The following is a 14075-nucleotide window of genomic DNA, read 5'->3' as shown; positions in this document are numbered from 1 at the left end:
GCAACAGTTACACAATATACATAGCGAAAATGAATGGAAAGTGAAGGATTGTTTGATGCCATCATCACTACTTTGGTCACAATTAGATTAGTTTTCTTTTAAAGCGAAGAACTGCAACTTATATTTAAGAAAACATACCTCGACAAACCACAATGGTTCTCAGCCCTGCTCCAATTTTGTTTGTCTCCCTGTATGAATTCAAATGTTTTGATTGTGTAAGTCCTTATCTTAAATGTAAAATGTAAACCTCACCTAAGGATTAGGCCCTAGACCTGTTCTGACTGGTGTACTGCTTTCTACAAGGTAGAGCAAGGAGCAATCTACGATTGTAGGGAATGTGATCACCATGTTGCCAAACCATCCAGCCATTATTAACAGTAGGTGAATCCTGATGATGCCACTGTGAATCACTATAATGCCCAAAAACAGGGAGCAGGGATTTATAAAAATAAATAACAGGAGAGGATACACACTTATGTGAAGAACACAACCTAAAAAAAGGAAAGGCAGATGTCTGGGAACTGTGAGCAGATTTTCATTAGTAACAAACAAATTAAGTGAAGGGGTTCAGACAACAACAGCAGTAAAGTGTACTAAGGGACCTGAAATTTAGTATCTATTTATGGCAAGATTAGCTTAATTCTTTTTTTTTTCCTAAATGATTAGACGTACAAATCTGAAAGGTTGTCACATTATGAGCCTACAGGCGATGTCTCCGTGCTGTGCTTAGAAACTGGCTGTTAAATATTAAAAAAGGGGGTGATTCCCCAATCAGCTTTTCAATTAGAATGTTTGCTTTTATTAAAACACATGCTTTTTCTCAAGGTAGGTCTTTGTCTATTTTCTTCTTCTGGCTCTACTTGAGCTTTCAACAAATGATTTTTTTCTGTCGAGAAGCAGCAGCATTTTCCCACCATGGACCAAGACTGACTTAAGATGACTGAAGATGTTTCTAGACATTTTTCTTGTTGCACCAAATTAAATAACAACAAAACCTACAGAATATTGGTTTTGCCCTTTCGTGGGCACTCACAGCTGTGGGACTCATATCTGCCACTGCTACAGACAGAACCAACAAGGTACTAATGCTCATTTAACATTAGCAACTACCTGACCAAACTCAACTTCTCGGAGTGCATGCGCCTCTCATGCCTGGATGTAAATCAGCAGCCGACCATGTCACAAATGTGTGTGTGATGTCACTAATCGACAGATTGTGCGAAGTATGCTGCAGACTACACATGCGCAGAAGCATGGGTTTGGCAGAGTCTGCTAATATTGGAAGTTAGCTTATTCCTGCCATACTTACTTCAATCATAGATTGGATTTTTTGCTTTAGTGTTTTCTGAATCTTTATCATGTTGGTTGCTTTGTTTTCATGACACACCGGAGAGGTCGCACGAGATCTCTCTACAAGAGAGAAAATAATCCAGAAGCAAAAACGTTATTTCATTTTACAAAGACTAAAATGTGCAAAAATAAGAACATAAATAGTTAAACAGGTCATACCGAAAATTATTTCCACAGAGAAAAAGCCAGAATTACTAAGAAGAAAAATAATTTTCGGTATTATTTGGCACTAAGTAAGAAAACAAAATATGAAAAATAATGTAAGAAGGCATTGTTTACTGCATTCTAGATATATGATTTGTTTGCAGGTCTGTACTTTCTCAAGCAAATGTTTATGTCTTGAAATGTTTGGATGACACCTTTCCCATTATTTCATTTCTCTGGAGTGGAAAGAGTTTAGCACGTGGTCTTTGGCAAGAACTACGAATTTTATTTGATGATTAATATACTATTGTCTTTGCTTGTCCTTATTATATCTTGATTTTTTTCACAAAAAGGATAGTCCCTCATAACATCACTTCCACCACACAAGTGCCAAACTGCACGGCAGACAGCTCTCCCTACATACATGCAGTTTTGGCACCAACGTGTGAATAAAGAGACCCCTCAAGACTCAGTAGCAGAATAAAGTCCCATGCGTGCTGCAGCAGACTCACTCATTTTGAGTAGTCAATTGAGATAGGAAAGTTAATTGTTCTGAAAGGGACTTTAAATAGAAGCAGGGGGGGGGGGGGGAACCTCTTATTTCCACATTAGGGAAGGAAATTCGGCACGGTCAAAATACATTAACATCATAAACAAGGTAGGTCAGACCCGATCTCTACTGATATTTGATGTAACCAAAGTTCAAAACACCTGCCACCTGAAGCTGCCATATTAAAGTTTATCATTCTTTTTAATGCCAGCTCTTGAACTTTAGCTAGCACATAAAACTGTGTGTTTATTTGTTCTAACATGCTAGGTCCCACAGCTCAGTTCTACATTGCATTATGCAGCATGTATCTTATACAGGCCCATTAATCACCCAAAACTGACGTGGCACCAGAGCACTGAGCACACCGATATGTCATTGCACTTGTGCACTTTTTATTTTGGAAATACATTCTTACGTATCTTTCCCAGTTGGGCTTAGTAAGTTGATGTGTAATGCCAGCAATCAGAAACTGGTCACATTTATGATATTTCTATGCAGAAAAGAAGCTAATTCAAGCAAGCTCTGACAAAATAGTTCACCTGGATAAAATTCACTATGAAACAGCATTTACTGGCTAAATTTTCATTTTCACTTTTTGAGGCAGAATTTGCTTCTGCATTTGCATTTATCACAAACTGAACTTTTCAGGTTCCTAGGTGTACTTAACTGATAAAACCAGAACTCAGCAATTCCCTGCTTGTTATTGAATGCTTTTTGCTTTTCCTCTTGCACCAACCAATATTCCAACTATTATCTCCATTATTTCTACTTAACTTATTTAGTCTTTGTATCGTTTATTGCTGCAGTCTCTAAATCACACCCAATGGTTGTGTTATACAGTCATCATGCATGCAGAATATACTTTTGCTGTTTATATTTCATGCTTAGCATCCTAGCTTGCTTATGTTTCTTTGTCTTGGTACTTTCAAAACTTTTGCTCACATCTACTCACCATTCTATCAACCTTCGTTCTAAGCTCTGTGTTCACCTTTCATAAAAGGAAGCTTAAAATTTATGTGTCTGATGGATCACTTTTTCAAAACAGAAACATTATGCTAAACAAACACCACATATTTTGTTTAAAAAATTCACCCGCCACCTTGCTTGTTTCTTCATTTATCATTTTCATTGTTTTCTTTTGTTTCATAAGTTATCATGACACTACCTTTTTTTTTTTCTTTTACATTCACCAAGTGACACGCAGCAGCACTAATGTGGCAGATTTCACATAATTACGACAGATACGATAACCATTACAACAGTTCCATCAATAGGGCTATGGGCAATTCCTTTCTGAATTCTTGCCGAAACCAAGTTAGTAGCCCATTGCTGGAAATCTCAATATGCAAAACATGAAGTATTGGTACCAAAAGACGATTTTGTAGGCTGGGAGGAATGGGAAAGATAGAAAAGGTATGGCGTTTCCATCTTGTGTGTGTGTGTGTGTGTGTGTGTGTGTGTGTGTGTGTGTGTGTGTGTGTGTGTGTGTGTGAGCGCGCGCGCGCGTGCGTGCGTGCGTTTTACGTATGTACAAACTCATGATCAAAAGGAAAGGCAATACAGATGGTATCTTTCTTTCACTGTTGGAGTAACAGGCAAAACAGAGTAATGTAACACAATGTGCTCGATTTTAGAAGGGATGTTTACCAAACACCGGATGTTCACTAAAAACTGTGCTTCCCAAAAGTGATGATGGCATTCTAAGTTTAACATACAACATACGGAGCTAAAGCACAATAAACATTCAGACTTACCTTTATATCCTTGGCAAGTGAGTAATTTTCAGAAGTCACATATTTTTCGGGGTTCTCATCATTTATAGTGTATTGAGAGAAGTAAAATAAGGGCCCCACACAACCAAAATAATGACCCCAGTAGAAATTGGATATTTTGACCATTTACCTTTCATTTACGAGCTTATCTGTGAAAGGATTTCGAGGCTGTCGCTTCATGATATCAGATTCTGCTTCTTCATAGGCCAGAGAAATGGCAGGGACCTAACAAAATGGCGCAACATGATGAAAACACAAAACTAAAGAAAATGAGAACAAAAATTTAAAGATTTCTAAAAGTGAGGGTACTACATAAAAGGCATGAAACTGCAGGGTATAAATTAAACAAAAGACATTCAAGTCAGCAACTAAGTGCAAGCACTATTTCTGTGGACACATAACTAACCCTAAACATTCACTTATGAGACTTTCCCTACAGGAAAGAACTATGTAAGTGCAGTAGTTACACACATCTACTACATTCTACCCATATGAACGCAAAGAGCAAGGAATGGTAAGGGGAGGTCTGAGGAATCACACATTATAATTATAACTTTGAACTGATATTATGATTATTATTATTATTATTATTATTATTATTAATCATCTAAATTCTCTGTAAAACACACTATAATATGAAACTAATTACTATCACAGGTACTGCGACATCAGTAAACCATCCTCCAGAACCAGTAAGTTACAATTATTACAGTTTATGCCCACATTTGGTTATGTGAGATTAATGAGACTACACATCACATTTCTCACATACACCTGACGGAATATACCTTCTGTTAACCAAGTTATCCGTTCTTGGGTTTCTTGGAGGACGCTTCATTATATCTGCTTCTGCAAGCTCATATCCTAATGAGATGGCAGGGACCTAAGAAATATAAGTGTCCAGAAATTCAAAATTATATTTCTTCAAGCAAAACTTATACAAGAAAACTGATTTCCTATCCAATTATTTCCCCAGAACATCCACAAATGGAGGCTGCTTGTATTTGATCCTATGTAAATAACTGATACTAGAAGGAGTCTGAAAATTAAAATTGCTGTTTCTACTACAATCATAAGATGGATGCAATATGTGACTACTCCAATATACACACAATACTCTCAATGGGTAACAAAAAGAAACAAAAAAGTGGAATGACTCTGGAATGCATAACTATTCATGGCTAAAAGTAGAACACAAGGTTATACAAAAATATGTACCGTTTTCACACTTCATGCAGTGAGCTTCTCTGGAAAGTAATCTGCAATACAATTAACTGTCTAACAATTTTAATTCATGCAAATACAATAAAAAAGAGAATTAGTACAGATTTATATCCCTGAGAAGTTCCACTGTTATTACAGATAAATGTTATAAAATGTTTGACAAATGTTCTGCTATGATGAATGAGCTACAGTTTAATAACTGTTTTTAAATGCTCACAACTTTAATGTTATTCTTTTAGCCATGAAAACACTAGAAAATTAAAAAAATAAATCATCCAGGATCAATGGCATCAGTTACAAAATACTGCAGGTACAGGTCATCAACAAATGCAAATTTCATCTGAAAAACAAGTGTCTATTAGTCTCTACATGTATAGTTATAGAAGTAATGGATGTTAAACTGTTTGGAATTTGAATACTACAATTATGAGACAAGCACCATACATGAGACAGTGTTGAAAAATGTATGAAATACAGTTGCAATGTATGAACTGTTGCATAGTCTAGTCACTGTTTTTTGTATTTACTGATGAGTGATACTCAACTAATTCTACAGCATCATTCATCATATAAAAATTATTATGTGGCAGTGACACTGTTCATACAAATGCACCAAGAAAGCATTGCAACCCAACAGATGCTACAATACTTTCTTGTGGAATCTGAAAGGCTGGATGGCAGAACAATAACAACTGCCCCCCCCCCCCCACACACACACACACAAAACACAGTGATAGTAGCTACAACATAATTACTCATTGCTCTCAATGGTAAGAACTCCACTAAACTTCAAAATCTCAAACGATTCTCTGTATGAGTGCGTCAGAATTATTAAATTTCTCTCTATATTTCAAGTACAGTAGATACTATGGAAAAAAAAATTAACTGGGCAAAACAGAAATTAGAAACTGTCTAGCATAATCATAAAACTGCAATCATTTAGCATCACTCATATGTAGTAATATCTCTATAATCTTCTTAAGAAAGTAAATACAGAGTCTATGGTAAAAAAAAGAGACTAGCCCCCTAATGGCTGGAACATTGTGACAGAGGAAATGGGAACAGGAAAAGGAACCTTGTCATTTGAGATATAACTGCAAAGGTCAGTGTAGCAGTGGCTTATAGTGAGAACTTACCACTTCACATCCAGCTGAAGAAATTTCAAAAGTAAGAGATAAATAATAAAACATGCATGGAAATTAAATATGAATGTCAGAGAGGACGAAATAAAATAAAAACTAAGAAGCAGTAAATACTCTAGCTGCACAGCCTATTAAAGACATTCTCTAGCTTGACAAAGATCTGTTTATGCATCAGTATAAAATCTAAGGGGTAATATGCATAAAAAGTGTTGTGCTCAAGTAATATGCAAAAATGTTTACATTACAGTAACAATTCTTTTGGAGGATAAGCCCACTGAATCAAGTTACCTTTCATTGACCAAATTATCTTTGTAAGGATTACGTGGACGTCGCTTCATTATATCAGACTCAGCCTCCTCGTAAGCCAGGGAAATTGCTGGTACCTGATAGTGACAGAAAGATGTACACAGGTTCCTTCTCCAAACAATATTTATAATCTTTGTCCCTAATCAGTCTGTGTAGGTCTCAATCATGTAGTAATACAAAAAAATGTGATTCTGATGAGGTAATATTACTGAATTATATGAGAAAATATACCAAATCCTTCCAGAAGGATAAAACTGAATGAATGTTAGCACTGCTTTTTCAAATCGACTGAGATTAAAAAATTTCTGCACACCAAACATGGTGTGAAGATTTTTTATTCAGTAGACTGTAAGCTCAAACGTACAGTATCATTTTAACATAAAAAAGACCACTTAACAGCTCATTTAATTAAGTCACAAAACAAGAAAAATGTCTGGTGAATGCAATTGTGTCCCTTATACCAGACATGAGCAGAATGACGAATGTAAAGAAAGAACTGGTACAATACAGAGTGTGTGTAGAAGGGAAAAGTCAGACGAACAGATTTGACTGGAATGAACTATAAGCACGTCTGTTGATCATTCATGAAAATGCCAAATATTGACAGTGCAGACCGCTCATATTTCCTTCCAATGCACTGTCACAAACACATCCACTTCCCTCTAACTGCACAGACATATTCTTAAGAATCAGTATAGAGAGAATGGACCATAACAGATTTAACTACAACTCAATGAAGAGCAGCAATACTAGTGCACTTCTCCTGGAACAAGAAAGCTGCTCCTGCAATGCAGTATCTATTCTGAACTCATATTTCACAGTTTTGTAGACTGTACTGAAATTAAAAACAAAGAGCTAACAACAAAAAGAGACAAGACAGAGAAGATGCAGAAATTTATTACAAAAATTCTGTACTGAGAAACATTTTCTCTTTTGAAGTATCATAACTGATACGACACTTTAGTTTCACACACACACACACACACACACACACACACACCTACCTTTTGTATCCCTAAGAAGAAGAAAAATGAAATAAAAGTAACTCATAGTTAAGTAGCTACTGGCTTCATGCTGAAAAAAAAAATCAATCATGCTGAATAAACATATCACACACACAGAAAAAAAACACACAATTCAAGTAACTCTTAAGCCACACCAATGACGGGTAAGGTTCTCTCAAATAGTACAGGTATCTGAAATTCAAGTAAAACTGCAGCAATAGAAAAAGAAATTACAAACTACTATGAAATGTCAATCATTAACACTGAAACAGTGAACAGCTGTGGCAGCATGACATTACACACACTTCAGATACTGGAAAAACATGCTGAATCTTCAACCATAATTAAGGTACTGTTTACATTACACAATTTAGAGAAAGTTGGTCGTGATTGCTATGGGACAGTTGGGTGTTCTTTGATTTTTAATGTCCTCATCTCAAAAAGGAAATCATCTGTTCCCTTGTGTCACTGTGATCCAAAGAGTCATAACAAATGGTGTGCATTTTACATACAAATACATATACAGGTAGACTTTCAGTCAAGAACAGAAGAAACTGGTCACCTTAAGTATTTGCAGCAATACTCTGACCACAATGAAGTGATACTGGCAGCTGGACTCGGGACTTACAGGACTGGATAATTTCTGGATAAGGATACACTGTTCCAGTTTCCCCATTATTTCAAATTAACATGAGCTAAAAATTTTGTTACTGAAAATGTAATTATTACCATAAACAGTAATTCTCTGACCTGTAACATGGAAGTATCTATACATAAGAAGAAATAGTATAATAAATACTCACCATGTCAGTGCCCAGATCAATGCACAAGATTGTAACTGTGCCAAGGGGTAGAGGAATGTCACATAAGATGAATGCAAGGAAAGGTGATATTTCAGGGATGTTGGATGTCAGTGTGTATGCAATAGACTTCTTCAAGTTGTCAAAGATCAAACGCCCCTCTTCCACACCAGTTACAATTGAAGCAAAGTTATCATCCAACAGGATCATGTCAGCAGCCTGCTTTGATACGTCAGAGCCAGCAATACCCATAGCCACACCTGAAATGTAATAAAATTATCCAAGATGTTACAAGATAATCACAACTTTTAGCCTAATTATCACAATTATCAGTGATTTCATGAACACACAACTTCAACCTTTTCTTAAATAATCACACACACACACACACACACACACACACACACACACACACACACACAATTAAAATGTGTCATGTCCTCAACAAATATTAAGCATGGCACACTAGTTTACTTGAAGAAACCAGATAAGTGGAAGCTATGGCTTACCGACAGAATCAGGGCAGCATTCACTGAAGTAATTTGGGGAAACAAAAATCAAAATCAGAGTGACTAGATTATTCACCCTGCTCCTATTGATTCCAAGACAACTCTCTTAAAAGCTAATCCTCCTTACAATTCATATTACAACCCGAAAATTATAATTTTACTTCTAGTTTTCCTGTTTTCCTTCGTGGTGGGTGCTTTCAGGATTTTGTTCCTTTCCACTTTGTCCGTGGAAAGCAGCAGGAATTCGAATGCTGAAGACTGAATACCATTACCCGTTTCCTTTCTGCAATGTTAGAACTTTGACTAGTCTCAGATCGCATCCTCACACCATCATTTCATAATTTCTGATACTTTCAGTCATAACAATCTTGGTTTTGCAAAAAACAATTGATGCTGACTGTAATCTAATAGGCTAAACTTCATATTCAGGCAATTTTTCCCAGTGAAAGGACAAGAAACGATCATGGATCCCTGAAAGGTCTACACTAATTTGATAATCCATGCAATTATGATCAAATACGGACTGACATGTAATATTCCTTGATGTCCAGAACTGAAATGTAATCAGAACAATATTCCAAGCAATACTTCAGTTTTGCTTGCTTTGGATACACAAATATGAGAGTACGCTGAAAAGCAATGCACACATGCTTCTGAGAGACAAATAAAGAAAAAGCAGAAACATCAGGCACAATGTACATTAAAGTACAAGTTTTAAAATTCAAAACCATCTATTTATTTTTCAACAGAGTCAGCATTATGACTAACACACTTCTCCCAATGTGTAACAAGTTTTTTCATTCCATCACAGAAAAATGCTTCCAACTTTTCTCAAATCCAGGACTGGACAGCTCCCTTCACCTCATTGTCTGAGTTGTAATAATTACCCTTTAGGTCCCTCTTGAGTCCAGGAAAAAATCAAATTCGCAAGTCACAAGTTCACTGTAGTAACAAAGGTATGGAATTGGTTCAAACTTCAGGTTTCACACAGCCTTTTCAGTTGAGGGTGATGCGTGGATGAGCATTGTCATGTTGCGAGATTATTGCTCAATAATGAAGCTGACACATTCCTTAGATATTCCAATATGGTTTGCAATATGCTTTTGAGTGATTCACTGATTATTTTGAATCAAATCATCGATGAGTTGCAATGTTTATCATCTGTGGTAGTGATCACATGTATACTGCATGTTTCACCAACACTTATAGCTTTTCCAGGCTCACAACCACAAAGTTTATTACTCATCAGTTTAAAGAACACCTATAAACAGCATTGTCACCATAAACAACCTTTAAACAACGTCGAGTTTCACAAATAGTCACATTTTCAGCAATTAAAATCACGATAATAGCAAGCTGTTTAACTGATGCTGACACAGCACTAGAACACATCTCCATACTTCCATGACTCAAAACATACTGGACGAATGCACCCTGGATGAATGCAACACATTTAAACTAAGCGTTCTTAAAGAGGGGCAAGTTACCTTCCAAATGCTACCTGGCATATTTCTCAAAGTCATTTCATTCATGTTCTATAAGCATATATGTATTAGTTCTCAGTCTACCTACATACACTGCATAGCACTGACTTTTAGATACAAACTTCCTGTTCTCCAACACGATTATTTCCTGGAGCAGAGCAGTAACTCAACTGCATTTATTTTACAGAAACACCTACACGCTAGAGACATTTTCAAGAACCTATATCTAGTTATTGACTAAAGGGTCAACAAAAGGATGTGACTGTAAAGAGTTATACTGGTCTCTTTCAGGTCTTTTATATAATATACATTTTAGCGTAGTACTTCCAAGATCAAATATCACATGTATTACAAAAACTGTACAAGTATTACCACTGGTATGGCACTCGATGTATATGTTATGATTGAACTGCACTTTTTGTCAACAAATTTCCACTGATGGTGCTGTTATGAAGAACTTATACAAAAAAGTAAGATCTTTCTAACACCACTATCAACTAAAATGTGTTCACATAAACTGCTGTTCAGATGTATCCTGTGTGTCAAATGTGATTATGTTATTTACTAATGAATGTGATTTTAACTTTGTGACAGGGTAGCCCTACCAATGGAGACCCTGGTACATTTTTTTTTAATTATACATGTGGGTTTAGCTCTGGGAAGTGCAAGGCTAAAGACATGAATCATACATAAAGATTAAAAGTTACCAATACAGCAATACTTGTAATCTCATATACTTGTAATCTCATATTTTTGATGACCCTGTAGTCAATAACTGTACCTAGGTACTTGAAAACCCTCGCCCTCGCCCCCCCCCCCCCCCCCCATGAACCATAGACCTTGCCGTTGGTGAGGAGGCTTGCGTGCCTCAGCGACACAGATAGCCGTACCTTAGGTGCAACCACAACGGAGGGGAATCTGTTGAGAGGCCAGACAAACGTATGGTTCCTGAAGAGCGGCAGCAGCCTATTCAGTAGTTGCAGAGGCAACAGTCTGGATGATTGGCTGATCTGGCCTTGTAACACAAACCAAAACGGCTTTGCTGTGCTGGTACTGCGAACGGCTGAAAGCAAGGGGAAACTACGGCCGTAATTTTTTCACGAGGGCATGCAGCTTTACTGTATGGTTAAATGATGATGGCGTCCTCTTGGGTAAAATATTCCAGAGTAAAATAGTCCCCTATTGGGATCTCCGGGCGGGGACTACTCAAGAGTACGTCGTTATCAGGAGAAAGAAAACTGGCGTTCTATGGATCGAAGCATGGAATGTCAGATCCCTTAATCGGGCAGGTAGGTTAGAAAATTTAAAAAGGGAAATGGATAGGTTAAATTGGATATAGTGGGAATTAGTGAAGTTCGGTGGCACGAGGAACAAGACTTTTGGTCAGGTGAATACAGGGTTATAAATACAAAATGAAATAGGGGTAACGCAGGAGTAGGTTTAATAATGAATAAAGCAATACGAATGCGGGTAAGCTACTACAAACAGCACAGTGAACGCATTGTTGTGGCCAAGATAGACACGAAGCCCACGCCTACGACAGTAGTACAAGTTTATATGCCTACTAGCTCTGCAGATGACGAAGAAATTGAAACAATGTATGATGACATAAAAGAAATTATTCAGATAGTGAAGGGAGATGAAAATTTAATAGTCATGGGGGACTGGAATTCGACAGTAGGAAAAGGAAGAGAAGGAAACATAGTAGGTGAATGTGGATTGGGGCTAAGAAATGAAAGAGGAAGCCGTCTGGTAGAATTTTGCACAGAGCACAACTTAATCATAGCTAACACTTGGTTCAAGAATCATGAAAGGAGGTTGTATACATGAAAGAACCCTGGAGATACTAAAAGGTTTCAAATAGATTATATAACGGTAAGACAGAGATTTAGGAACCAGGTTTTAAATTGTAAGACATTTCCAGGGGCAGATGTGGACTCTGACCACAATCTATTGGTTATGAACCGCAGATTAAAACTGAAGAAACTGCAAAAAGGTGGGAACTTAAGGAGATGGGACCTGGATAAACTGAAAGAACCAGAGGTTGTACAGAGTTTCGGGGAGAGCATAAGGGAACAATTGACAAGAATGGGGGAAAGAAATACAGTAGAAGAAGAATGGGTAGCTTTGAGGGATGAAGTAGTGAAGGCAGCAGACGATCAAGTAGGTAAAAAGACGAGGGCTAGTAGAAATCCTTGGGTGACAGAAGAAATATTGAATTTAATTGACGAAAGGAGAAAATATAAAAATGCAGTAAATGAAGCAGGCAAAACGGAATACAAACGTCTCAAAAATGAGATTGACAGGAAGTGCAAAATGGCTAAACAGGCATGGCTAGAGGACAAATGTAACGATGTAGAGGCTTATCTCATGAGGGAAAGATAGATACTGCCTACAGGAAAATTAAAGAGACCTTTGGAGAAAGGAGAACCACTTGTATGGATATCAAGAGCTCAGATGGAAACCAAGTTCTAGGCAATGAAGGGAAAGCAAAAAGGTGGAAGGAGTATATAGAGGGTCTATACAAGGGCGATGTACTTGAGGGCAATGTTATAGAAATGGAAGGGGATGTCGATGAAGATGAAATGGGAGATATCATACTGCGTGAAGTGTTCCACAGAGCACTGAAAGACCTAAGTCGAAACAAGGCCCCGGGAGTAGACAACATTCCATTAGAACTACTGACAGCCTTAGGAGAGCCAGTTCTGACAAAACTCTACCATCTGGTGAGCAGAATGTATGAGCAGGCGAAATACCCTCAGACTTCAAGAAGAATATAATAATTCCAATTCCAAAGAAAGCAGGCGTTGACAGATGTGAAAATTACCGAACTATCAGTTTAATAAGTCACAGCTGCAAAATACTAACGCGAATTCTTTACAGACGAATGGAAAATCTGGTAGAAGCCGACCTCGGGGAAGATCAGTTTGGATTCCGTAGAAATATGGGAACACGTGTGGCAATACTGACCCTACGACTTATTTTAGAAGCTAGATTAAGAAAACGCAAACCTACGTTTCTAGCATTTGTAGACTTGGAGAAAGATTTTGACAATGTTGACTGGAATACTCTCTTTCAAATTCTGAAGGTGGCAGGTGTAAAATACAGGGAGCAAAAGGCTATTTACAATTTGTACAGAAACCAGATGGCAGTTATAAGACTAGAGGGACATGAAAGGGAAGCAGTGGGTGGGAAGGGAGTGAGACAGGGTTGTAGCCTCTCCCCGATGTTGTTCAATCTGTATATTGAGCAAGCAGTAAAAGAAACAAAAGAAAAATTCGGAGTAGGTATTAAAATCCATGGAGAAGAAATAAAAACTTTGAGGTCTCCGATGACATTGTAATTCTGTCAGAGACAACAAAGGACTTGGAAGAGCAGTTGAACGGAATGGACAGTGTCTTGAAAGGAGGATATAAGATGAACATCAACAAAAGCAAAACGAGGATAATGGAATGTAGTCGAATTAAGTCGGGTGATGCTGAGGGAATTAGATTAGGAAATGAGACACTTAAAGTAGTAGAGGAGTTTTGCTATTTGGGGAGCAAAATAACTGATGATGGTTGAAGTAGAGAGGATATAAAATGTAGACTGGCAGTGGCAAGGAAAGCGTTTCTGAAGAAGAGAAATTTGGTAACATCAAGTATAGATTTAAGTGTCAGGAAGTCATTTCTGAAAGTATTTGTATGGAGTGTAGCCACGTACGGAAGTGAAATATGGACGATAAATAGTTTGGACAAGAAGAGAATAGAAGCTTTCGAAATGTGGTGCTACAGAAGAATGCTGAAGATTA

General features: G+C 37.3%; 1 protein-coding gene across 5 annotated transcripts in view; it reads right to left on the bottom strand.

The window, feature by feature from the left end:
• The window catches only part of LOC124805582 (sodium/potassium-transporting ATPase subunit alpha), a 653503-nt gene that overhangs the window by 16937 nt on the left and 622491 nt on the right, over positions 1-14075 (bottom strand). For 4 of the 5 annotated variants that reach the window (XM_047266173.1, XM_047266160.1, XM_047266152.1 and 1 more), the window contains 2 exons: positions 8296-8552; positions 3947-4041 (listed from right to left, as the gene is read on the bottom strand). In XM_047266173.1, the coding sequence (XP_047122129.1) occupies positions 3947-4041; positions 8296-8552 (352 nt within the window). Of the gene's footprint in view, positions 1-3946; positions 4042-6470; positions 6566-8295; positions 8553-14075 lie in introns of all 5 variants that reach the window. The other variant, XM_047266166.1, reaches the window with a different exon arrangement.

Source organism: Schistocerca piceifrons, chromosome 1 (genome assembly GCF_021461385.2).
Source record: "Schistocerca piceifrons isolate TAMUIC-IGC-003096 chromosome 1, iqSchPice1.1, whole genome shotgun sequence".
Classification (NCBI taxonomy): domain Eukaryota; kingdom Metazoa; phylum Arthropoda; class Insecta; order Orthoptera; family Acrididae; genus Schistocerca; species Schistocerca piceifrons.
Note: the sequence above shows the minus strand (reverse complement) of the source record. Positions and strands in the feature narration are given on the sequence as shown.